Source organism: Boleophthalmus pectinirostris, unplaced genomic scaffold (genome assembly GCF_026225935.1).
Source record: "Boleophthalmus pectinirostris isolate CB_2022bp ecotype Guang Dong unplaced genomic scaffold, ASM2622593v1 HiC_scaffold_3, whole genome shotgun sequence".
Classification (NCBI taxonomy): Eukaryota; Metazoa; Chordata; class Actinopteri; order Gobiiformes; family Gobiidae; genus Boleophthalmus; species Boleophthalmus pectinirostris.
The window spans coordinates 10,032,093-10,059,636 of NW_026571299.1; the positions used below are offsets into that span (position 1 = coordinate 10,032,093).

The window sequence follows — 27,544 nt, forward strand, 5'->3', positions numbered from 1 at the left end:
TTCATTCCCACTGAGCCCTGCCTCTGCCTGACGGCGCTAATCCTGCTGTGAACCCTGTATTTGGCAGAGCAGACAAGCGCCGCCCCCTTCCCCTCTCTCCTCCACGCTCTGATTGGCCGATTCCCCCCAGACTCCATCCCCCCTCCCTTCTGCCATTCCGCCTTAAATGCTCCCCACCTCTCTCTCTCTCTCTCCGCTGTGCACTTCCAACGATTGAATGAACCGTTCAGGGATGCAAGCTTCGAAACGGGTCTCGAACGTGATAGACCTGATTTGGACGTGCATTGTGGGAGTTTTTCGCATCGCAAGACCTGGCAACCTTGGCTGAGCGTTTGCAAGGAGACAGGGGGAGGCGGTAACTCAGCGCCACGTCGCTTCTTGAATCAACAGATTGCTCATTTGTGCTCGTTTCGGTTGAGGTATTTACAGATCCCGGCGTTAATTTCTCGGACTTGGCATCTTTCGTGACGTAAGTGCAAAGATCGGGCAGTTGTCAAGAGGAAATTGTTTGATTTTATGCGTTTTTTTTTTTGAAGTGTCACCTTCAAAACAAGCCATCTCGGGGGTGAAGACTGAGTCGGAATTGCTCCACACGGAAGGAGTTTTGGGAGCACAAGAAATTTTGAAGATTGGAAAAAAAACTATTGTGTTTGATTAAGAGCATGGACCATGATAAACTGTGAACAATGTTAGCATGTAGCTTCACCAATTGCTGTAGATAAAACGAGCAGCAGGAATGAATGGACAGAATGAAATTTATTGAGGGTGGTTTTGAAAATCTAATAAATTGTAGATTTTATAGTGAAAGTCAAACCTAAAAGAGATAAGTCGGGACCATTTTGGATTTGATCATTTTTTGATCAGCTGCAATTTTGACTGAAAAAAAAAAACTGTAAAAATCTTCTGGGATCAGATAAAGCTACAAAAACATCAGAAATTTTGATTAGATTTTTCCTTAAAATATTTAATTTCAAGTAAATATTGGTTATTAAGAATTTCGTTTTCAAACTAGGCCTATTTTTGATCACTATATTTGTTTGTATCACGTTTTTACTGATCTCCTCAAGATGTTTTTTCACGGCTTTTGGACTTGTCATTCCATTCCTTTATAACAACGATTTGATAAATTTTTTCGACAACTTCTGAACCAAATTACTACTTAAAAATCTTCGAAATTTATCCAAACGCAACATTTTGACCAACACATTTTCGACCAGCTACCTTCAGGCACCTATTTCCTTCCGGTGCCTTCTCGTCTCTTTATTTTCCGGTATTGTTGGGACTGTCCCTGTCGGGGGGCAGGTGACTCCAGTTCAAAACGCCGCGCGCCGTACTCCGAGTGAAGAATGGCCAGCGCTGGGCCAAACCGGTGGAAACGCCCACCCCGACCACGGACCTGTTCATGGAGAGGTCCCAGAGCAAACTCAGCCTCTCGGCGTCCTTCGAGGCCCTGGCCATATACTTCCCCTGCATGAACTCCTTCGATGAGGACGACGTCGGTGAGTGAAAACAGTTTTGTTATTCAAACTGAAATCAAGTATGTTGTTCCAGTGTGTTAGAATTTGGAGTATGACTAAAAATGGTGTCCAAAATGTAAATAAAATCAACAGAGTGCATTCTTACGGACACCTGTCGCAAATCAACGAGTGGACGACTGGCAAAATATATTCACTCTTAATCCAATCCAACTTTATTTGTATAGCACATTTATTCTAACCAGGTTGGCGCCACCTAGTGCTTCCACTCAATTTCATTTCTCTCCAGCGACTAGGTCAGGAAACGGAATAAACCATTCACTAAACCAGGAGTGTTCAGACTTTTTTCATCAAAGGCCACATATCTAAACACAGATGGAGACTGGTGAATAACTGAAATATGTGCATGTTTAACATATTAGAATGAGCCATCAGTCTTTATTCATGCTAAGATCCTTAAAACCACACACTAAATATTAAATATGAGCTTTATCAAGGCAGATTTTCAAAAAACTTGCAGTAGAAAGTTAATTTCTAATTGATGCGCAGTAATTTGGGCCAATTCACCTGGAAGCCTGAGGGCCAAGAAAAATTTGTGTCAGGGCCGTATTTGGACCACGGGCCATAATTTGGACATGCCTGCACTAAACGGTTCACAAAAACCCCGAAAGTGCAAGTTCGGGCACCAGCCAATCAGAGAAGAGCCATATATTCTGTGTGGGCAATGATTCCTGAGATCGAGGATTTAAAGCCGGAACAAAGAGAATGTTTGGTGAATTTTATCAGTGGGAAAGATGTTATTGTCCTTCTTCCAATGGGACTTGGGAAAAGCTTAATATACCACTTAGCCCCATTAGTGGCACATTACATACATCATGACTAAATAGCAGCAATTGGTTAAATAAAAAAGTAACCACCTACCGTCGAGCGAACGAATCCTAATGCTGTGAGGTCAGACGGTTTTTCTACAAAGTGAAACCGACTGATGAATCAGGATACATTTTACCAACCAAAGTCTCCAAATGCTGCACAGAGTAGGCACAATATACATTAACACATAAATAAAATAAAGCATAAATAAATAAGCAAGTCAACAAAAAACACAAAAAGTACTAAAATTGGCAAATAGAAAAATAGAAAATAAAAAATAACGCCCTTAAAGGATTTAAAGTCGGAACAAAGAGAATATTTAGTGAATTTTATCAAGGGGAAAGACGTTATTGCTCTTCTTCCTATGGGATTTGTCAACTTGTTTTTTTGTTGTTTTTTTTTTCATATGGAATCATTCAGCTGACATGCCAGGTTCAGAAAGTTACACAGAGCTGCTTTAAAAACATTTGTCCAGTTAACAGAACTACATTTTTCTTTTATTGTGCTTTCATATTTTGCTAACATGGATTTTAGGTTTCTCTTTTAGGCACCATCATGGCAACAACTCAAAAGATAGAATATATTGTTTTGAAATGATTGAGACTGGAATGACGACTTCTTAGATTTAAAACGTTCTATATTACACTAAAATTACTCATGTGAGCGTTTAGTCATGTTTTGATGTTGTTTGCTCAATAAAATCATACCAGGAGTTCACATTCACACATTTGAATAATCGTGCATGATTAGTCTCCGAGTTCAAACTGCTCAATTTCACCGTGTGTCATGAAGCAGTAGTTTTCAAGTTAACAGCTCCGTTTACGTTTAGTTCAGTAGAGATTGGCAATTCCAGGTCTGAAATCACCCAAATGATTCTAGTGAAGGTGCGCGGAGTTTAAGGCTACGTTTATATGATGACGGTTTAAAGAGAAGACAGAAAAGCGGTGTTGTGTCTTCACTTTTTATTCCGCGTTTAGACGAGAAATCTGCGCGCGTACAGTGATGCGAAAGTGTGTGGAATTTGACTGGGTAAGCATGTCAGATTTCTGTGTACTATATGTATGTGATGTAAATGCGTACGCAACATGAGCAGATCTGACCAGAGTTTTGGGTCTTGGGAAGCGCAGATGGAAACACTACGGCAGAGCGAATTCAACTTTTCCACTCTGGAGGGTGGCTTCAGATTTTTGCGTTTTTAAGCCCCAAAAACGCCGTCACCGTCTAAACCAGGGGTGTCAAACATATGACCCGGGGGCCGGATCCGGCCCTCCAAGACCTTTAATCTGGCCCTCGGCTGATTTTCTACTAAATTTATATTTTAATTATACTTTCTATTAAAATATTGGTCATTTTCTGTACTGCTGAGCAGAGCAGCGTCTCTGTACGTGGCCCCTCCCACCAGAGCAGCACAAATGAAGACTTGCCTCTTTCCAAACGCTCTTAAAGGACGATCGTTTTGACTGTTGACCGTGACACCCTCATCAGCAAAATGTCAAAAATGAGAAAAGTGGAGCCGAATGCAGGATTTTCCAAGAAAAATTGACTTATTCCTATTTGCAAACAAGTTAATGTTAAAATATCGTGCTTCAGGTTGTTCATAATATTATAATATTATGTAAAAGAAAGAGTTCATCAATTAAAAAAGATTTCTGTAATAGATTTGCGTTTCTCTTTACAAATATTTGAACTTATTGGTATTTTTGGGGTTTATATGCCATGAGTTTTCTGATCCTGGCCCTTTGGGATCAAAGTAGGTTGGATACGACCCCCGGACCAAAGTGAGTTTGACACCCCTGGTCTAAACGAAAGGAACTTCTGATAACATATTTTGTCGTTTTTACCCGCCAGTGTTTAAACAGGCAATTAAAACCACAGTGGCGCCCTTCCTCTTATCACCACATGACATCACAAGGTGGAACAGAGGGTTTTCCTTTTGAGAACTCAGCCTAAACATGCAGGGTTTGTGTGTTTAAACATGTGAGAATGAAACAAAACACAAGTCCAGATCTGTTTTTGATCAGGAAACAACATTAAAACATAGATCAGAAAATAGTGTAATACGGGACCTTTAGTTATTTGTCCGACCACGTTGTTTCTCTTGACTCTTGTACGACACGGTGAGTTCCTTCAGCCCTCACAGGCGCACATGTATTATGCTGGTGGTGTGGTGCAGTATTTTTGATGGATGAGATCTCAGGTCTTAGACACATGTGATCCTTCTCCTGTCGACTCCACAACACACTGTTTCCATCAAAGTCTCAAAAACAGACTCCTTTTGTAAATGTGCAGCTTTTACACCGGTTCGTGCTGCTGACGTTTCTCTGTTAGTATTCAAGAAAATTCACTTCTGTCTTTCTTCTTTTTATACATACAAACATGGATTTTCGAGATGGGACAAGATTAGATTAAATGGACCCAATACTGACTCAAAAGTGCAAAATTTTGTCCATGAATCTGAGCAAAATTGGTGTTTTTCTCAGTATAAATAGATTGTGAAAGCAGCTTTTGGAGTCAAAGATGGCTGGTGTGTGGTCTGTATCTGATTATGAAGCATTTTTATTGTCTGAGAACCAGGAAATAATGCTAGTCTACTGTCAGCGTGTTAATAGCTTTAGTATTGCCGATTTAGCTTTTTCACTTTTGGGTTAATTGTGTTACATCCATGTTATGTTTTTATGCCTGTTACAAAGTGAAATTAGACTACAGTTTTTTTTGGACTATAAGTCACACTTTTTCATGGTTTGGGTGTTTCCAACTTATACTCCAGTGTGATTCATATATTAAAATTTTCACACTGACAGCCACGAGAGGGCGCTCTAGTCTTGTGTGTCAGTATCTGCTGTTCCTGTTCCTCCTGTACCACTGTCACTTGGCTCTACTGCTCATGTCTCCTGCAGAAAGAGCCTCTGTCCTGTCTGTATCATGTCAGTCGATCGCACCATTACTTCTGCACCACTGAAAATTTAACATTTAGACAAACTTATAAAGACGACTGAGAAAACTGAACACAAATGCCCCCAAAAATGAAAATTATATTTTGCAGATTACAAGCTGAAAGTAGCGAAATCTGCAGCTGAAAACAGAAATCGAGCAGCAAAAAGAAAGTTTTGAGTGAACGAGAAACTTGTAACAACCGGGAGGATGCACCACGAAACTTTCCTGGAAGTCACTGGATGGATGGATAAAGCCTGGACTTCAGTGACACTGAAACCATTCTGTCGGGATTCAGAAAGTCCGGAATAATTCTAACTGGAACTGATGCTGAGTCTGAGGACAGCTACACAGAAGAGGAAGCGGCGCTCTGTTTACCTCTGGAGGTCGCGAAGTTGCTCAAAAATGACACCGAGGATGAAGAATTCAATGGATTTAGTGATTTGAAGTGAGATGGAGAGTTTGGTAAACTTGTTCTGTACAGCCTGTTGTTCTCTATTTTATAGTTAATACTATAACTTGCACTTCAGAATGAAATGTCTGCTCCTGGTCTCTGATTTCAAAAAATAAAGGCAAGGCAAGTTTATTTGTATAGCACAATTCATACACAAAGTAATTCAAAGTGCTTTACAGAATAAGAAATACATTAAAAACATAATAAAAACAAATCAAAACATAAATAATCATAAAGATTAAAATTAAAAAAGAGACATAAATTAGAGAGAAGAGTGCGGAATGAAAACCTTTCAGTCATATGTGCAGTCATACAGAAATGTTTTGAGCCTGGATTTAAACAGCGTCAAATAAATTTCCCCCAAAAAGTGTGACTTATTGTCCGTAAAATACAGTATACTTATCCATTGCTCTTAACAACCTTAATAAAGTATGAGGAAAGATGCAGATGGAGACTTGACGTTTGACTGCAACACTTCTGGCGATGTGTGACGATACTGACATTTCAAGCTGGATTTTGCTAAAAAAAGAATAGACTCGATTAAACAAAAAACAACAAAAAAAAAAAAAAACAATACAGATTTTGATAACCAAATGACGATACTGTAACTTTCAAGACAAAATGACTTGACTTGAACTGCGAATGAGAACTCTGGATTACTACTTTGGAGACTAATTTGGATTAATGAAGCATGAACAGAGAAAATACAACAGTATAACCAGGTTAAAAGCTGCAGTTATTAAATTCTTCTTAAGGTGTTTTTTTTTTCTTTTTTACATTGTTACCAAGAAACATTAATTACCCAAAATGCTGTAAGATTTGTTTGAAAAAAAATAGTTCTAAATGAATTATTAACGCTTCATAACTCAGAAATGTTGAGAATTAACAGAAGTCTGGCAGAAGTCTGGCGGCGCTCTCTTCCACTGTGGGACTAATAAGTGAGACGTCCTGCTGGATCTCACGCTGTTGTTCGACTGAGGACACCAGGCTCACATTTTGTTCATTTGTCTTTTGTGAAGAACATTTGGTCTTTTTGACACCGCAGAAGAATGATCCGATCCGGCTTAAATAATCACAGAATCAAGACATATATTGTTTGAACCTAGAACAGGATCCAGAATAACAGGACAAAATAGGAGAACAGGATCAAATCAGAACCAGAACAGGACTAGAACAGGATCAAACAAGAACAGGACCAGAACAGGACTAGAACAGGATCAAATCAGGACCAAAATAGGACCAGAACAGGACCAGAACAGGACCAGAACAGGACCAGAACAGGACTAGAACAGGATCAAATCAGGACCAAAATAGGACCAGAACAGGACCAGAACAGGACTAGAACAGGATCAAATCAGGACCAAATAGGACCAGAACAGGACCAGAACAGGACCAGAACAGGACTAGAACAGGATCAAATCAGGACCAAAATAGGACCAGAACAGGACTAGAACAGGATCAAATCAGGACCAAAATAGGACCAGAACAGGACCAGAACAGGACTAGAACAGGATCAAATCAGGACCAAAATAGGACCAGAACAGGACCAGAACAGGACTAGAACAGGATCAAATCAGAACCAAAATAGGCAGAACAGGACCAGAACAGGACCAGAACAGGACCAGAACATGACTAAAACAAGTAAGTTGTTCATGTTCTGGCTCCGGTACAAGAGGAACTTTAAAATCTCCAGGTGCTCAATGCCCGTGTCCATGTTTTGACAACTTCTGTAAACACAGAGACGCTCGCTGCGGTTGACGTCATCGTGTCTCCAGTGCACATGCGGGACACTTTCGGGCCGTTTAATGTTCACACTGTAGTTCACATACAAGTCGCATTTAATTGGAAATGTGAACGACCTCGCAGAAACATCGGATTTCACAAAAAAATCGTAATTGAACGTTAAGCCCTGCAGTCTGAACGTAGCCTTATAGTACGAAAAATATGTTACATTCAGTTGAGAGAAAAGCACAGACATCTTCCCTGTCATATTTTTCCACGAAATGATAAAAAACTGCTCTGAATGTTTTTAAAGCAACATTTTAGTTTGTACGTACGATTATTCTGCGGTGCGCCTTTAAGGAACACTAACACTACAGACTGTTTGCGAAAGTGGAGCAGACACATCCCCACGTGTTGTTTAATTGTGATTTCGCCCTGTCCTCTATAACAATCCCGATAACAAATGTACGTGTCAGAACGCTGCCGTATAATGAGCCTATGGGGAGATCGTATCCTCCGCGGGGACACTCCAGCACGTGACGGGACGGCAGAGAAATGAACCCACCCGCGGACTTTAACGAGAATCAGATGAATGGGCAGGAAGCAACGGGGGACATGTAAAATACGGCTTTCCAGTAAGGACCAAAGAGAGATGTTATGGTTAAGCTGTTCATTATCGCAATAGATCAATAAATCAATATACAAACACGCTGTTATGTTACATTTCACTGAGGTTAGAGTTTAATGTACGCTACGTAAACAGCGAAAAACCTGCATTTTTATTTTGTCTGTAAATAAATCTTGGTCATGAACAGTCCAGTTTAAACTCAAACAATGTGCAGATCTTTGTTTTTTTGAATATATATGTAAAAACAATGGACTCTTGTGAGCTTTAAGACATGTTATAATGTTGTTATCTCCTCAAAAACAGACCTGGAGTTGTGCTTTGTTTCATTCACACATGCTTGAGTAATGCTGGTGTGTTAGTCGGTTTACATCTCCAAAGCTCAAAATGCTCTGCTCCACCTTGTGATGTCATGTAGTGGTAGTTTTGAAGTTAACAGCTCCATTTGCCTTCAGTTCAGTCGAGATATGCAGGACTTAAATTATCTAAGAATACGTTCAGACTGCAGGGCTTAATGCTCAATTTGGATTTTTATTTATTTTTTCACTTCTCTCTAGCAACTAGTTCAGGAATCAGAACACACTAGACCAGACGTGTCAAAGTCAGGCCCGGGGACCAAATTTGGCCCGCGATATAATTATATTTGGCCCACAGGATCAAATATCAAATATGTATTATAGCTGCCCGCCAGCTACAGGTAGACTATAGAGATGTTATTTATTAAAAAAATTTTCATTATTTTATATGATGCTTGTTCTGGATTCAATGTTTAAGCAAAACTATTATTAAACATTTATTTTAATGAGAAAAGATTTAACATTACATATCTTGAAAGAAGAGAAAACATGCAGACATTGTTGAAAATTTTCAATAAGTATTTAGTTTGGCCCAGTTTTAATTTTGGCCTCTGTGAATTTGAGTTTGACACTCCTGCACTAGACAGTTTGCAAGAACCCTGGAAGTTGTAGACCGGTTGCGCACCGGCCAATCAGCCAAGAGCAGAACTAACATGAGCTGCGATGGCACTTTCTTCCTTTGGACTTCCTTTGTCAAATACAAACTTTGCATTTTTTTATTGCATCTTTAATTTGCAAGTTCACCTTGCAGAAACGACAATGATCGTTGACAAAGATGTTCACTCTCTGCTTTGTTCACTGTTGTGCCGGTAATTACTTGGACACCACTGGGTGTTCCGGCGCATTACATATGTCACGACCAAATAGCAATACAATACAATATAACAATACCCGCCTACCGTCGAGCGAATGAATCCTAACGCTGCGAGGTCAGATGGTTTTGAATCAGGCTACGATTTTTTGCAAGGTCGTTCTCATTTCCAGTTAATTGCGACTTGTATGTGATCTCCAGTGTGAACTTTAAACACCCAAAAGTGTCCCGCGTGTGCACTGGAGGACACGACGACGTCACACACAGCGGTCGTGCTCAGTGTTTACGGAAGTCGCCTAAACGCTGGGCTTGTCTCCCAAAATACAGTCCAGTTCTTGGTAAAATGGACAGGTTACACATCCACGACCGCTTCATTTGTTTGAGTCTTTACCCTCCTCTTTATTTTTTGTTGACACTGGAGCCAGGACCGTCTGTAGCCACGCTCGGACATTTCTATGAAAGTCATTTAAAAAACTGCCTTATTCTGATCGCTGACGTGTAGGTGGGAAGAATGTGACCTGGCCGTTCAGACTGAAGTCGCATGTAAAAATTTCGGATTTGTATCGGTTTCAGGAGCACATATCAAGTGGCCTGGGTCGCATTTGAAAAAATCGGACTGGGACGTGATTAATGAACATGACCTGGCCGTTCAGACTGAAGTGTAAAAATTTCAAATTTGTATTCGTTTGTTTCAGGAGCACACATCAATGAACATACCAAGTGGCTGGGTCATGTTTGCATTTGTCATTCTAAAGTCCAATGTTAAATCATGATGCATTAATTTATCTGTATCGTCCAGTCTGTAGTCTGAACGTTGTCTAAAAACACAGTGTTGCGTTTTCTGTATTACATGACATCACAAGGTTTTAGAGATTTATGAAGACAGATTAATAATAATAAAGGGTTACTCAAACATGTATGAACGAAACAAAATGAGAAAAAAAAAGGCGTAATATGGGCCCTTTAACAGAATGTGTAATCCATCCTGCGTGATGTTAGTTGTCAAAAACCGTTCAGAGGAATCATATTAAGACTACGTGTCCTACTTCGCTGCTGTATCCTCTCCTTGTTTCTTCTGTCCGCTCCTGTCTGCTCCTGTCCCGTGCACCTGCCCCCGTCCCGCTGGAGCAGGCCCCTTTTCTCCAAACACATTTTTTACTCTGACTTTTCTGGGGCGTCCTCTCCTCGCTCAGGGACACTCGGGCTGGTAATTCTAGTTCTGCTTTCAAACCGAGATCATCAGCAGAACGTAACCGTGCGTTCAAATCCGCGTGTCATTCGTTTATTCGTTTTTACAAAATAAAACTGAAAATAAGAAAATGAAAAAACAACAATTTTCTTCATAATTTGTCTCTAAACCCGAAAAACTGATAATGATTCATTTTTTCAGTTTTCGATTTTGTGTTTAAATGAATAATGGAAAAAATGGGTGATCAGGACTGACACCGATTTAGTCCTGATTAGTCCTAGTTTAGACCTGGTTTAAACCTTGGTCAGTCCTGGTTTAGTCCTGGTTTTAGACTAGTCAGTGATCAGGACTGAGATCAGGACCAGACTGGTTTAGTCCTGGTTTAGACCTGGTTTTAGACTGTCAGGTGACCAGGACTGAGACCAGGACCAGACCGGGACTGAGACCAGGACTGAAACCAGTTTAGTCCTGGTTAGTCCTAGTTTAGACCTGGTTTGGTCAGTCCTGGTTTATTTCTGATTTTAGACTAGTCATGTGATGTGGACTGAGACCAGGACCAGACAGGTTTAGTCATGGTTTAGACCTGGTTTAGTCCTGGTTCAGTCCTGGTTTTAGACTGTCAGGTGACTAGGACTGAGACCGGTTTAGTCTTGGTTTTAGACTGTCAGGTGATCAGGACTGTAACCAGGACCAGACCGGGATTAGACTGGTTTAGTCCTAGTGCAGTCCTGTTTTGGTCCTGGGATCAGCCCTGGTCTCAGTCCCGGTCTGGTCCTGGTCCCAGTCTCAGTCCTGGTCTGGTCCTGGTCTGGTTTTGGTGTGAATTAAATCTGTCATAATCCCAAGAATTCCAGTAAAAAAACATGTCTCTTCATGTTGTTTGCACTGAAATGAATCATGGGAAATGTAGTTCCTGATGTTCATAAGCTGTTACTACTATAAAACCTGCATTTAAGCAAAGGAACTTGTAATTTGATATATTGTGACAGTCCACGATATTATTGTGAGACTTTTGACGATACGATATCACGATATTTCTGTAGTGGCCCAAAGTTATTCCTCTCTTACCTTCAGTGTTGTAGAGTAACAGATTACATGTACCGGAGTTAAGTAATCAGAGTACAAATTATGAGTAACTGTATTCAGTTACAGTTACTGTTTCAGTGAGTGGTAATTGGATTACAGTTACTTGGTTGAAATAAATGGATTACATTGTGGTATTTTCCTGTTTTCACATTTTGGGCTAAACCAGGACTAAAACAAGAACTAAAACCAGGACTAAACCAGGACTAAACTAGTACTAAACTAGAACTAAAACCAGAACTAAAACCAGGACTAAACCAGGACTAAACTAGTACTAAACTAGAACTAAAACCAGGACTAAAACCAGGACTAAACTAGTACTAAACTAGAACTAAAACCAGAACTAAAACCAGGACTAAACCAGGACTAAACTAGACTACTTAAACTAGAACTAAAACCAGAACTAAAAAACCAGGACTAAACCAGGACTAGAACTAAACAGGACTAAAAGCAGGACTAAACCAGGACTAAAACCAGACTAAACTAAAAACTAGACTAAACTAAACTAGAAAAACAAGGACTAAAACTAAACTAAGAGTCTAACTAAAACCAGGACTAAACCAGGACTAAACCAGGACTAAAACCAGGACTAAACTAGGACTAAGCCTAGGAACTAAAACCAGACTAAACCTAGGAACTAAAAACCAGGACTAAACCAGGTCTAGGACTAAAACCAGGACTAAACTAGGACTAAACTGTAACAGTAGGTGGACAGAATTTAAGGCAGCAGTGATCTCATAAAAAAATCATTTCTCTATCAATAATATTTTTAATATGTTTAAGTAAAGAGCGGGCTTTTTTTTTTTTTTTTTTTTTTGTCTTTTAGCAGATAAAACAAAACTTCTCATGTTCAGATCCTCGTCTTTGCTTCTCTACAGTAAACAAAAGTCTGTTCATGGAGACTTGGGCTCAATTTGAAGAGAACAAACATGAATTTTCAGGATGCGGTTGTTACATTCATGTAGTTTTAAAAAGCACGACAATATCAAGTAATCCAAAATATTCAGATTACGTTACTCACTTTAAGTAATTTAATGGATTAATGTTACAAACTACACTTTGGGGTATGTAATCTGTAATCTGTAGGGGAATACATTTTAAAAGTCACCTTCCCAACACTGCTTACCTTACGCAAATCACCTTATTATTAACTGTGAGGAGTATTTTTCACAACTCTCAGAGACCAGATTGGAGTTTGGTCGAGACGGTAAAGCTCGCTAACGTGGACATAAAACACTTTAAAATTCAAAGAGGACAGTTCGCCGTGGACTTATTTAGACCTCAAGAGCTGCTTATGCCGTATATCTGTACTGGGCCATGACAAATTTGGCTCAAACACATGCGAAAAAAATCTGGCACAGGGCCTTTATGTGAATATATTTTACCCCGTCTATAAACCCAAGGTGAACGGAAAGACGGATGAGGAGCTATAGCGCGGCTCCCTCCCCCCGTTGTGTGTGTGTTGTGTGTGTTTGTGTGTGTGTATTGTGTGTGTGTATTGTGTGTGTTGTGTGCTGATGTATTGGCTCATTGACTAAATCCAATCAGAGGAAAAGTCCAATCAGAGCGGCTGAGTCTAAAGCTAACCTGTTTACCTCTACAACCGCATCAATACTGGACTGTGTAAGAGCTCGCTAACAACAGATCAGTGTGTACAGGTCACAGGAGCCGACAGGTGCAGACAGGGGCAGACAGGGGCAGGGGCCAGGGGTGTGTGACTGTCTAACAAGGCTAAAACTGGAATTGATATTTTAGTTAATAATCTGCAGAAGGAATTTAATAAAGGGGCCCGGTCAAGCAGAAGTAAACAGCAAGGCCAAAAATTCAAGTTAATGCATCTGATATAAAAATGTATTGAACAGATACATATGTACTCTAGTTTATGAAACTGTTCACCTTTTTTCTGTACCATTTTTGTTTCTAAAGTTCCATATGTTTTTAACAGACCATGTATGAAACATGGAACAAAAATTATTTCCCAAATTTCAAAGACCTGCAAATCATGTAAATAAACTGATGTATTTCATCACATCTTGTGTTATTTGATCTTTGAACTGTTGATGAAGGTACATTATTATTATTTTTTTAATGTATTTAAAATGATAAAAAATTGCTTGGAAGGACTGACATATTTTATAGAAATAGTTTCCTTTCATTTTGAAGTAATATTAAAGTATTCAGAAAAAAAAAAGACTGACAAATTATGTAAAATCCTGCACCTTCTACTTGTGTTTGCACACAATTTTCCCTCTGTTACTTTTCCCTCCGTTACCATGACCTTTCTTCATAAAAAATCTCATTACTCAAAAGGTTTTTCAACCTAATCTTGTACCGTATGGTAGAAAAGTATATGAAGCAAATATTCAAACCAGTTTGTTAAGGATATGTAAGTGAGAACCGCTAGTTATCACTGTTTGTATTTATTGCCCAAAAAGTGCTGCATATATTTCATTCCCTCCGTTACCGACATGAGTTTTTAAATTTTTTGTCAACAACTTGAAAGAATATCACAGGTTTAACTTTACCCTGTTGGAGTGTAACTCTTTCCTACATTCTGATACTTTACTTATTTCAATAGTCCCTCTAGTTTCTCAATAAGAGACATTTGAATGTAAAAAATCTGCCCCAGTTTCCCTCCGTTACCGCTTGACTGGACCCACAGGTTGTGTTTTTGAGCAGGATTTGTCTTGCCTCATTACAGAATAAATATATTGTTTAACTCTAAGCAGGAATATTCTAAACAAGATCTAAATCAGATGAAGGGAAAAAAGTGGTAGAGCGCTTCACTGGGTCTTAAAAGAGTAAAAAATATCAGTACAGATGCTCTACGAGGGTTAAAACAGTGATCTTAGAACAGAAAATTACCCTTACAGCAAAATGTAAAAATGGGTAATGTACAAACCCGAGGCACTTCGACTGAATATATTAAAAGTCCTTTATTACATGAAGAGACGCCAACGAGTTTCGACCAGCAAGTCAAAGACTTTGCCCTGACGAAGACCATCTTGGTAGTCGAAACACGTTGCTGGTTGTCTCCAAAACCAAAATGAAAAAACGGATAACAATTTGTTTGTTTTTCAGTTTTCGATTTTGTGTTTAAATGAATAAAGGAAAAAACTAATAGCAGCCGTTTCCCGTTTCCATGACTTAAATTACGATGCCGGACTTTTGCACCGCTTATGGACTGAACCAGGTCTAAACCAGGTCCGGAACCAGACTGGGACTGAGACCAGGACTTAGACCGGGACCAGTCCAGGACTGAGACCAGGACCAGACCGGGACCAGACCCCAACTGAGACTGGAGCCAGACCGGGAAAAGGACTAGGACTGAGACCGGGACTGAGACCAGGAACAAACTGTGATTAAGACCGGGACTGAGACTGGGACCAGATCACGACCAGACCAGGACTGAGACCGGGACCAGACCGGGACTGAGACCTGGACCAGACCGGGACCAGACCGGGATGGAGAGTGGGGCCAGAGCGGGAAAAGGACCAGGACTGAGACCGGGACCAGACTGTGATTGAGACCGGGACTGAGACCAGGACCAGACTGGAACCAGACCAGGACAGAGACCAGGACCAGACCGGGACCAGACCGGCACTGAGACCAGGACCGTGACCGAGACTGAGGCCGGGACCAGACCAGGACAGAGACCAGGACCAGACCAAGACAAGACCAGGACAGAGACCAGGACCAGACCGGGACCAGATCAGGAACAGACTGGGACAGAGACCAGGACTGTGACCGGGACTGTGACCCGGGATTGAAAATAGTTTAGTCCTTGTTTAGTCCTGTTTTAGTCCAGGTTCAGTCCTGGTTCAGTCCGTTTGAGGTGCAAAAGTCCGGCATCACAGTTTAAGTCATGGAAACGTTTTTTTTTCCCCATTCTTCATTTAATACACAAAATCGAAAACTGACAAAAAAAAAAAAAATAATGTTATCCTGTTTTTCATTTTGGTTTTGGAGTTTTTTTATTTTCTTATTTTTGGTTTTATTTTGAAAAACGAATGAATGAACGAATAACACACAGATTTAGTGTATTAGTTGTTCTCTATTTACTGTTTATTTCATTCACTTCTGCAGATACTGTTACTTAATCGATTTATGTTGTTAAATGTTTTTGTAAATATTTAATCAAGCACGTTTAACTGAATGACTCTGCTCTGTATTAAAATGCTTACTCCTGCTTCCTGTGGTGGTGGTGGTGGTGGTGGGTCTGGTCGGGCTGTGGTTCCAATTTTGGCCCGGTCTGGACTTCTCAGAGCCAGGATCCGAGTCCAGACCAGGCCCAGTTCTGGGAGCCAAACACATTTATTTAACGCAAGCAGCTGCGGCAGGAGAGAGAGAATTAGTGCACGATATACGTCCAGTCACGGCCGTAAAAAAGGATCTGATTTTAGATTTTGACGTTTAGTCCTGGGCCTGGTTTGGGTCTGGTTTAGTCCTGGTTTAGTCCTGGTTCAGTCGTGGTTTAGTCCTGGCTAAATCCTGGTTTAGTCCTAGTCTAGTCCTGGTTAGGTCCTAGTTTAGTTCTACTTCAGTCCTAGTTTGATCTAGTTTTGTCCCAGTCTAGTCCTGGTTTAGTCTTGTTTTCAGTCCTGGTGAAATCCTGGTTGAGTCCTGGTTTGAAATGGTTTAGTCTTATTTCTGTCCAGGTTTGGTCCTGGTTTAGCCTTGGTTTAAACGGGTTTAGTCCCAGTCTAGTCCTGGTTTAGTCTTGGTTTAGTCCTGCTTCAGTCCTGGTTTGATCTGGTTAAGGCCTAGTCCAGTCCTGGTTTGGTACTAGCTCAGTCCTTTTTCAGTCATGGTCCTGGTTTAGTCTCAGTCTAGTCCTGGTTTAGTCCTAGTCTAGTCCTGGTTTAGTTCTACTTCAGTCCTGGTTTGGTACTGACTCAATCCTTATTCAGTCATGGTCCTGTTTTAGTGCTACTTCAGTACTGATCTGAACTGGTTTTAGTCCTAGTCCAGGTTTAGTCCTAGTTTAGTCCTGGTTTGAACTGGTTTAATCCTAGTCTGGTTTAGTCCTAGTGCAGTCCTGGTTTAGTCCTTGTCCAGTCCTAGTCTAGTCCTAGTTTAGTCCTGGTTTGAACTGGTTTAATCATAGTCTAGTCCTAGTCTAGTCCTGGTTCAGTCCTAGTTTAGTCCTGGTTTGCACTTGTTTAATCCTAGTCTGGTTTAGTCCTAGTTTAGTCTTGGTTTAGTCCTAGTCGATCCTGGTTTAGTCTTAGTTTAGTCCTGGTTTGAACTGGTTTAATCCTAGTCTGGTTCAGTCCTAGTGCAGTCCTGGTTTAGTCCTTGTCCAGTCCTAGTCTAGTCCTAGTTTAGTCCTGGTTTGAACTGGTTTAATCATAGTCTAGTCCTAGTCTAGTCCTGGTTCAGTCCTAGTTTAGTCCTGGTTTGAACTGGTTTAATCCTAGTCTGGTTCAGTCCTAGTTTAGTCCTGGTTTAGTTCATATTTGCATAAATGCCACAGAAAAACTTGGACTAAACTAGAACCTGAAACTAAACTAGACTAGACTTCTATGTTCCATTCAGAGATTTATCGCCACTCCACAGATCTGGACATATGTTGGTAAATTTAATGCCACACTTTGGAACTTTTTACAACATTATATTTTTTTCTTGTTTTAGTCCTACTTCAGTCCTGATCTGAACTCGTTTTTGTCCTAGTGGTTTAATCCTAGTGTAGTCCAGGTTTAGTTCTACTTCAGTCCTGGTTTCAACAGGCTTAGTCCTGGTCTAGTCCTGGTTTAGTCTTGGTTCAGTCCCTATTCAGTCATGGTCTTGGGTTAGAACTAATTCATTTGACTTGATTTGAAAAGGTCCGGTCCTAGTCTAGTCTTGGTTTAGTCTTCATTTAGTCCTGCTTCAGACCTGGTTTGAAATGGTTTAATTCTAGTCTAGTCCTGGTTTAGTCCTGGTTTGAACTGTTTTAATCCTAGTCTGGTTCAGTCCTAGTCTAGTCCTGGTTTAGTCTTCCTTAGTCCTGCTTCAGACCTGGTTTGAAATGGTTTAAGTCTAGTCTAGTCCTGGTTTAGTCCTGGTTTTGAACTGGTTTAATCCTAGCCCTGGTTTTAGTCCTAGTTTAGTCCTGGTTTAGTCCTGGTTTGAACTGTTTTAATCCTAGTCTGGTTCAGTCCTAGTCTAGTCCTGGTTTAGTCCATGTTTAATCCTGGTTTAGTCCTAGTGTAGTCCTGGTTTAGTCCTAGTCTAATCCTGGTTTGGTCATAGTTTAGTCCTGATTTGAACAGGTTTAATCCTAGTCTGGTTCAATTTTAGTCTAGTCCTGATGTAGTCCTTGTTTAATCCTGGTTTAGTCCTAGTCTAGTCCTGGTTTAGTCATAGTTTAGTCCTGGTTTAGTCCTAGTCTAATCCTGGTTTAGTCATAGTTTAGTCCTGATTTGAACAGGTTTAATCCTAGTCTGGTTCAGTCCTAGTCTAGTCCTGGTTTAGTCCATGTTTAATCCTGGTTTAGTCCTAGTGTAGTCCTGGTTTAGTCCTAGTCTAATCCTGGTTTGGTCATAGTTTAGTCCTGATTTAAACAGATTTAATCCTAGTCTGGTTCAATCTTAGTCTAGTCCTGATGTAGTCCTGGTTTAGTCCTGGTTTAGTCCTGAACTGTTTAATCCTAGTCTTTTCCTAGTAGTCTGGTTTAGTCCATGTTTAGTTAGTTAGTCCTGGTTTAGTCCTAGTCTAATCCTGGTTTGGTCATAGTTTAGTCCTGATTTAAACAGGTTTAATCCTAGTCTGGTTCAATCTTAGTCTAGTCCTGATGTAGTCCTTGTTTAATCCTGGTTTAGTCCTAGTCTAGTCCTGGTTTAGTCATAGTTTAGTCCTGGTTTGAACTGGTTTAATCCTAGTCTGGTTTAGTCCTGGTTTAGTCCTGGTTTCAGTCCTGGTTTGGTACTGACTGCCTCGTGTGGGGAGGAGGTGGAGGTGCACTTTTTCACTCGCTCCCTAAACCACGACACGTATCGACTTTTAACGCCGCCGCTCTAACCCCGGCATCCATCACCGCTCCATCAGCCCGACTACCCACGATGCACCGGGACAGACGCTAATAAATGACACCCAGTCCGAGAAAAGAAAGTTACGGCCGCCGCGATCAATGAGAGGTTATTTATGTTCGCTTTACGACAACGCAAACGAGAACAAAGTGGGAATACATAAGACAATTCTGCAAGATGATACCAGTGAGTGAATCGAGAACGCTCTGATTATGATGAATTACACAGAAAAAAATCACCCGCATGCTCGTCTCCATGGAGATAAGTTAAGTTTAAAGGTCTTATATTACTCAAGATTGACTCCGGTGAGGTTTACGCCATAGTATAATGTTGTTAGCTCATTAAAAACAGACCTGGAGTTGTGTTTTGTTTCATTCACACATGTTTGAGTAACACTTTACTATTATTATACTGGTACAGGGGTCGGCAAACTTAAATACGCAAACTCTTAACTCAAACTTGGAGCATTTCCCACAGAAAATAATTACACCTGGAGCCAGGATAACACTGTGTTTCTTATTTTTTATTTTTTTTACCTGTATGCTCTGTGTAAAAAACTATAGTGTGTTCCATTCATAATATCGATCATTGAAATGCTACAGATAATATGTGTGGGCCCGGTCAAGCAGAAGTAAACAACAAGGCCAAAAATTCAAGTTAATGCATCTGAAATAAAAATGTATTCAACAGATACATATGTACTCTAGTTTATGAAACTGTTCACCTTTTTTCTGTACCATTTTTGGTTCTAAAGTTACATACGTTTTAAACAGACCATGTATGAAACATGGAACAAAAATTATTTCCCAAATTTCAAAGACCTGAAAATCATGTCAATAAACTGATGTATTTCATCATATGTTGTGTTATTCCATCTTTGAACTGTTGATGAAGGTACATGATTTTTCAAAAAAAATGTATTTAAAATGATAAAAATTTGCTTGGAAGGACTGACATATTTTATAGAAATAGTTTCCTTTCATTTTGAAGTAATATTAAAGTATTTGGAAGAAAAAAGCGACAAATTATGCAAAATCATGCACCTTCTACTTGCTTGCACAATTTTCCCTCCGTTACTTTTCCCTCCGTTACCATGACCTTTCTTCATAAAAAAATCTCTTTACTCAAAAAGTAAGAGGTTTTTCAACCTAATCTTGTACCATATGGTAGAAAACTATATGAAGCAAATATTCAAACCAGTTTGTTAAGGATATGTAAGTGAGAACCAAGAGTTATCACTGTTTGGATTTATTGCCCAAAAAGTGCTGCATATTTCATTCCCTCCGTTACCGACATGAGTTTTTAAATTTTTTGTCAACAACTTTGAAAGAATATCTATTTCAGAGACATTTTGTAAAAAACTTTACCCGTGTCCATTCATATATATGGTCTATGGTACGACCTGCAAACTTATAAAGTCTGAAAAGTTTAACATGAACCATTTTCAACGTGATAAAAGCACAGAACAGACTCACACTCAGCAGCACATCCTCTGTCACAGAAAAGACACACACATTCCACTGAGTCGTGTCCTTTAGTCCGACAGAATCTAACAGCATCAATGACACAAAGAGAGCTTATAGTTTATGCAAATTAGCCATGTGGTTTTAAGTTTTGTTTCTGTAAAACGTAAACAAATGTGTGCAAAACTGCATTAAACATGTTATTACTCAAAGTATAGTTGAGTCCTCCTCGAAGGAAATAAAAATCCAAACTTAGATTATCTAGGCAAACCAAAACTGCCGTCTGCTTCTGTGCTCCGTCATTTTATCACGTCTCATCAGCCGTGAAAGCAAATGAATCTGCCCACGTAACATTAAACATTCTGTTTTCTTCAGAAACTTTTCTTTTCTTGGATTTATCCATCATTTACCTTCCATGGGTTGAAAAGCTCAGTAAATTATGCTGCTGGTGTTGGACCTGGTCAATCTGGGTTTCCAGATCAGTGCCGGGTGACACACATCCGCAGCTTTGACGCATATTTTGAGCAACAAAAATATAAAAAATGTTTTATTTGAATGTTATAAGATTACCATTATCTACGAATTTAGAATTACATTTAAAAATTAACAAACTAAAATAAAAATACAGGGGGAACTACAAAAAAACATTAGGGGTGTAACGATGTCCAAGTCTCACGATACGATATCATCACGGTATGAACCTCTTTGTACGATATTTATTGCGATATCGTGGGGAAGCTCACGATTAGAGATGTAACAATATCCAAATCTCTCGGTATGATATTTTCACGATACACATTTCACGGTACAATATTTATTGCGATATTTTGTGGAGGCAAACAAAACTGTTAATATTCTACTTTTTCCTCTTAAAACACCTTGACAAGACTTAATCCAAAGAACTAAGACTTAAAAGTGTTTAGAACTGTTATTTCTTCATGTAGTCTGCACTGAAATGGAGCAAAGGATCATGGTCTATGTAGTTCCCACTGTCTTTTTTTTAACTGTTGCCGCAACATAACTCTTAATTTAACCAAAGAGACTTGCAATTCGATATATTGTGATGTTCCACGATATTATTGTGAGAACTCTGACGATACGATATCACGATATTTCGGTTATTGATACATCCCTTAAAAAAATGATCCTTCCATTTCAGTGCAGACTACATGACAAAGTAACTGTTGTTATGATTCACTTGTCAAGATCATGCCAAGACATTTAAAAAGAAAAAAAAAATATTGCATTTCGACAAGTCTTATATAAATACTCATAATAAATACACCATGAAAGTACAATTTAGTTTAAAAGTCATGTAAATTGCAAAAAAACAAAGCTATATTTTGGTACTGGTTTAAAGACTTGAACTTGGACTCGACTTGGACTTATGAGCCAGTGACTCGAGGCTTGACCTGTATTTGACTTGGGACTCGGACTACCACTTCATGACATCACAAGGTGGAACAGAGCATGTGTGAATGAAACAACACACAACTCCAGGTCTGTTTTTGAGGCGTTATAACGTGACTTAAAGCTCACAAGAGTCCATTTTGTGTAATGTAGGACCTTTACGTTGTTCCCTTTGTGCATAAACGCTAACACAGTCTTGCTTCAGCGTTTACAATAACGTCTGTGCGTCTCTAATAATAGACCAGTGCACTCAGCTTCATTTGGAGAAAGCTCGGAAATGCTTATCTACCTTAAAGTAATTAACGTGCTCCTCTGTTTTCTGCTTGCTTCACCGTTTGAGCGCCAGAGCCTTTTCATCATCCAGTCTTAGTCATCGCCCGAGACAAGAGTTTTTCTTTTTTTTTTTACATTTATGAATTAATTTTTCCCGAGGTATAGTCAGGTCGCTGCTGTTTTTTTAGAGGCAACCTACTTGCGTTGACAGTTTGTGTGAAGCTAAAGTGCAGTTTCAAACATGGTTGATCTTTGATTTGAATTTGGAAAGTGAATATAGATGAGTATGGTCCAGAGGAAGTACTGCGAAGTACAGAGAAAATACTGCGAAGTACAGAGGAAGTACTGTGAATATTTGGTACGAAGAAGTACAGAGGAAGTACAGAGGAAGTACTGTGATTATCTGGTACGAAGAAGTACAGAGGAGGTACTGTGAATATCTGGTACGAAGAAGTACAGAGGAAGTACAGAGGAAGTACTGTGAATATTTGGTACAGAGGAAGCACTGTGAAGTACAGTGAAGTACAGTGAAGTACAGCGAATACGTGGTACAGAGGAAGTACAATGAAGTACAGTGAAGTACAATGAAGTACAGTGAGGTACAACGAATATGTGTTACAGAGGAAGTACAGTGAAGTACAGTGAAGTACAGAGGAAGTACAGTGAAGTACAGAGGAAGTACAATGAAGTACAGTGAAGTACAGAGGAAGTACAGTGAAGTACCGTGAATATTTGGTACAGAATAAGTACTGTGAAGTACTGTGAATATGTAGTACAGAGGAAGTACGGTGAAGTATGGTGAAGTATGGTGAAGTACGGTGAAGTACAGTGAAGTACAGTGAAGTACAGTAAATATGTGGTACAGAGGAAGTACAATGAAGTACAGAGGAAGTACAGTGAAGTACAGTGGATATGTGGTACAGAGGAAGTACAGTGAAGTACAGTAAACATGTGGTACAGAGGAAGTACAATGAAGTACAGAGGAAGTACAGTGAAGTACAGTGGATATGTGGTACAGAGGAAGTACAGTGAAGTACAGTGAAGTACAGAGGAAGTACAGTGAAGTACAGTGGATATGTGGTACAGAGGAAGTACAGTGAAGTACAGAGGAAGTACAGTGAAGTATTGAGAAAGTACAGCAAATATTTTGTACACAAACCCTGCAGATTTACGCTGAGTTCTTCTCTTAAACAGAAAACACTGTGTTCCACCTTGTGATGTCATGTGGTGATACAGGAAGTGCTCCACTGTGTTTTTAAACTCCACACACCTTCACTAGAATCGTTTGGATAATTTCAGCCCTGGAATTTATAATCTCAACTCGACTAAAGGTGAAAAGGAGCTGTTGAAAACTACCACTTCATGACATCACAAGGTGGAACAGAGCATTTAGCAATAATAAAAGATTACTCAAACACGTGTGGATTAAAAACACAACTCCAAGTGTGTTTTTGAGACATTTTTGAGGCATTTTAAAGCTCACAAGAATCAATTCCGTGTGCTACGGGACCTTTAAGAATCATCGACTCAATACTTTTAACTTCAGAATCCGTTTAGTGACAAATGACGACGTTCCCCTCACGAGCCTCCACAGCTGCCACCGCCACATTACATCGCATTATTAGAAAGCCATAGCCACTTATGCGGTATTCCCCCCTGTTATCTCCGATGCCTGAGTGGAATTACGGTTCAATTGTTGTGAGAAACGACCTGGCACCCGCTCATATCTGTTCCGTCCTCCGATTGGGTCTCGAATCAAACCGCAGTCATGTCTTATTTACCAAACACACCTGCTTGATGGAGTTACATAACCGCGTCACGGCAGCCGCCCCGCCGCCGCCATCGCCGCCGGTGGTCTCCCGCGGCAACGGCAGACTCGGCGGCCATGGCAACCGACAGCTGTGACACTTTGTCCTTTTCGCATGGAGGATGAGAGAGAACAAAAGGACGGGAAACAAAGAGAGGGCAGAGAGCGAGATGACGCGTTACGAGTCCACGGACAATTCTGAACGTGACCATTGTATTCATATTAAAGCTACAGTGTGTAACTTCCGGGATGTTTCCATGGAAATAGAAAGTTAAACCATACGTTCAACAGTCTCCAGGGATTCCAGCTGCTATCATACTTACGAATAAATGTGTGCGTTTGTCTTGGAAAAATTGTGTGTTTTTATATATATTTAATATTTATTGTGTTTTTTAGCCAAGTGTGATGGATGAATTTAACTAATTTAATTAAGACAACAGAATATAACATTTAACAAATTACAATAATCAACATAAAACAAAACACAAAAATATAAAGCTACGGAAGCCGAGAGGGGTCACAACAAACGCAAACGCCGCAACAAATACAAATGCGACAACACAACAAAAAGCCACAACAACAACAAAAAAAAGCCACAACAGAAATGACCGCGGGACTCTACTTTAATGCAAACGCCCCAACAAATACAAACGCCGCAACACAAACGCAAATGCCGCAACACATTAAAAAGCCGCAACACATTAAAAAGCCGCAACACATCAAAAAGCCGCAACACATTAAAAAGCCTCAACACATTAAAAAGCCGCAACACATTAAAAAGCCTCAACACATTAAAAAGCCGCAACACATTAAAAAGCCGCAACACATCAAAAAGCCGCAACACATCAAAAAGCCTCAACACATTCAACACATTAAAAAGCCGCAACACATTAAAAAGCCGCAACACATTCAAAAAGCCGCAAACACATTAAAAAAGCCGCAACACATTAAAAAGCCGCAAAACAACACATTAAAAAGCCGCAACACATTAAAAAGCCGCAACACATTAAAAAGCCGCAACACATCAAAAAGCCGCAACACATCAAAAAGCCGCAACACATCAAAAAGCCGCAACACATTAAAAAGCCGCAACACATTAAAAAGCCGCAAAAACAACACATCAAAAAGCCGCAACACATCAAAAAGCCGCAACAACAATCAAAAAAGCCGCAACACATTAAAAATCTGCAACACATTCAAAAAAGCCGCAACACATTCAAAAAGCCTCAACACATTAAAAAGCCGCAACACATTAAAAAGCCGCAACACATCAAAAAGCCTCAACACATTAAAAAGCCGCAACACATCAAAAAGCCGCAACACATTAAAAAGCCACAACAGAAGTGATCATAGGACTCTGTTTTCCAACGGACCGATCAAGCGGCAAGTGAAGAAGAAGAAGAACTACAACGTGAAACGAATGATGATAAAACAATAACTTACTTTTACTTACGTTTCCAACTTCTCCGCTCCTTTACTTTTCACATTGTAGTTCTTCTTCTTCACTTGCCGCTTGATCGGTCCGTCGGAAAATAGAGTCCCGCGGTCACTTCCGTTGTGGCTTTTTTTGGTGTGTTGTGGCTTTTTTTTTTTGCTTGTTGTGGCTTTTTGTTGTGTTGTTGCATTTGTATTTGCTGTGGCGTTTGTGTTTGTTGTGACCCCTCTCGGCTTCCGTTTTATATTTGTTCCCCCACAACAAATACAAAACAACAACAAAAAAAGCCCCGACCACACATATCGACACAAATGTAGTTAAATAAAACAAAAGTAATGTGGTAGTGCGGCATAAACACACCGCTAGGCCCCCCTTACATTGATATATATCCTTTTCTCTCTCTTTCTTCTTCTTCTTCTTTTTTTTTTTTCCTCCCATTTTTTTATTTTTAAATTTCTTTATAAAATGGAAGAGAGTGGTGCACAATTTTAGATCTTCTGTACAGTTGTTCCAGAGGTCCACCCCTTTAACAGATTTACAAAACTTCATAATGTTTGTTCTGATTTTCTTTCTGATAAACATAGTCGTACCTCTGAGCTCATATTGTCTTTACCCTGTTGATAGAAATTTTTTTTTTTTGCTAAACAAGTTTCATATTTCTTATTTATGTATTATTCATTTATCTGTAAAGGGACAGCACATATTAATGAACATTAAAATATGTAAAGATTATAGATTATAGTGGCTAATTTCCATCTTCAGACCCTCGAAAGGTTGATGTGAAATGAGCTACAGGAGAGAAAAGCACAACAACAATCACACAAAAGTACACAACACCAGTACTGTATAGTCACTATACATATAATTAATTTCAGACCGTTCATTTGAAGTTCGAAGTCAAGAGTTAAAGAGTTAAACCAACAACCCCTCAAATATAAAAAATATATATATATAATTTGGTTAAACATGGAGACTTATTTGACCATTGAACATCACTGTTTTAAAGCTTTAGAAAATGCTGCAGTGTTGAAAGTTCTCGCACATGAGCTGCTCTGTGTTCTACGTTTGACCTGCTCCAAAAGCAAAAGAATCCAAAACCACTTTTCCTAAACGACACAGAGTTTCTTTTCACAAACTCCTTTAGAGGAAGTGGAGCAAGACTATTAAAAACTTTCTATACCAAAATTAAATCTGCATATTTGATTGTGTCGTCCCAGTTAAGAGATTTGTATTTGTCAAGCATTCTGCAATAAGTGGGCTTTTTTGTCTAATACCTTAAGTGCTTTTTTATAGATATTTTCAGCTAATTACTGTACTGTGTGGCTTTACAAACGTCGTTGAGGTTGGACGACTTTTTAACTCGCTATTTGACTATAAAAACAAAACAAACGCAACAGATTTCGAACGTTGTAAAAGCATTACCCCATTTTGTCCCTAAGTGGAATAATATGAATATAATGTGGAACAAATTAGGTTTGGGAATGAAAATGGCAGAGAATTATTAAAGGTCACACGTGCTGAATGGGATTGAAGGCCTGTGGCTTGTTCTTGCTTCCTCAGAATAATGAAGAGCGATGATGGAAGAAATGGTGGAATTTTTGTGGCGATTTTGCTCTGTTTCAATGCTTTTAATACAAATTTCTAAAAACAAGACAAGAAAAATACATGTATAGAAAATTAAAGCCACAGTATGTAACATTTAAAACAAAACATAGAAAGAAATAATCACGTTTTCTTTTCATTATGGTTCTGATTTCCTTACTTTGAGTGGGCTTGCACCTTCATAAACCTGATTTCGCTTGCTGGATGGCCTCCTCCTGCTTGTCTCCATGGAAACCTTGTTCCAGAATGTTCCAGAGTATGGTTTTAACTTTCCGTTTTCATGGAATAATGCTGGTATTGTGCAGAAATGTACGTACTGCACCTTTAAGTTTGCTGCTGCATTAGGAATTGACGATAAATAATGATCCTGTTTGCCCATCTAGAAACAACAAAATCATCATTCTGAACACGCCAACGCCCTAAAGGTGCACTGTGTAACTTTTCCAGTGAAGCGTCCCTATGGAGATGTTGCTTTGTCTGTAATGTCCCAGTGTGGCATTAAACATATCCATCTTATCCATCTTGCATTTACTCAATAACGTGTGTTTTTATTGACCTAAAAACGTACATTCTTACCGTGAATGGGCTTGCCTCTCCACAGATCTGACATGTAGCTTGGCCCAAGGCATCACCTGCTCTCTCTATCGAAATAAATGTAAGAGAAATACAGTATAATGCCATAGTGTGGAGCATTACAGGCAATATCTCCAAGGAGAGAAGCTGGGGACGAAGCCTTTAAAACAAAATAAAAAACAAAAACAATCCATTGTAGGTATTTTTGAGCTATAAACCTGTAACTAAATAAATCTAAGTTAAAGCTGTTAACCCTTCCAGATCGACGGTATCGTATATGAAACCTGGGAATATGTTTTATTTAACGGCGTATAACCATAACCGACCATGAAAGATAGAAACTTACTTTTTTCTTGCTTCCCGAGCATATTTCCGGCATTATCCTACGTCACACACTGCATGATGACGTAGGGAAAACTTGTGACCAATACGAGCTTTGTTTTCCACCAAACTCA

General features: G+C 39.5%; 1 protein-coding gene across 1 annotated transcript in view; it reads left to right on the forward strand.

Annotated features, from left to right (window-relative positions):
* Positions 1 to 1,402: 1,402 nt before the first annotated feature.
* Positions 1,403 to 27,544, forward strand: part of rims4 (regulating synaptic membrane exocytosis 4) — an 87,786-nt gene continuing 61,644 nt past the window's right edge. The window contains exon 1 of the mRNA XM_055160655.1: positions 1,403 to 1,499. Coding sequence (XP_055016630.1) covers positions 1,403 to 1,499 — 97 coding nt within the window. The remainder of the gene's footprint in view (positions 1,500 to 27,544) is intronic.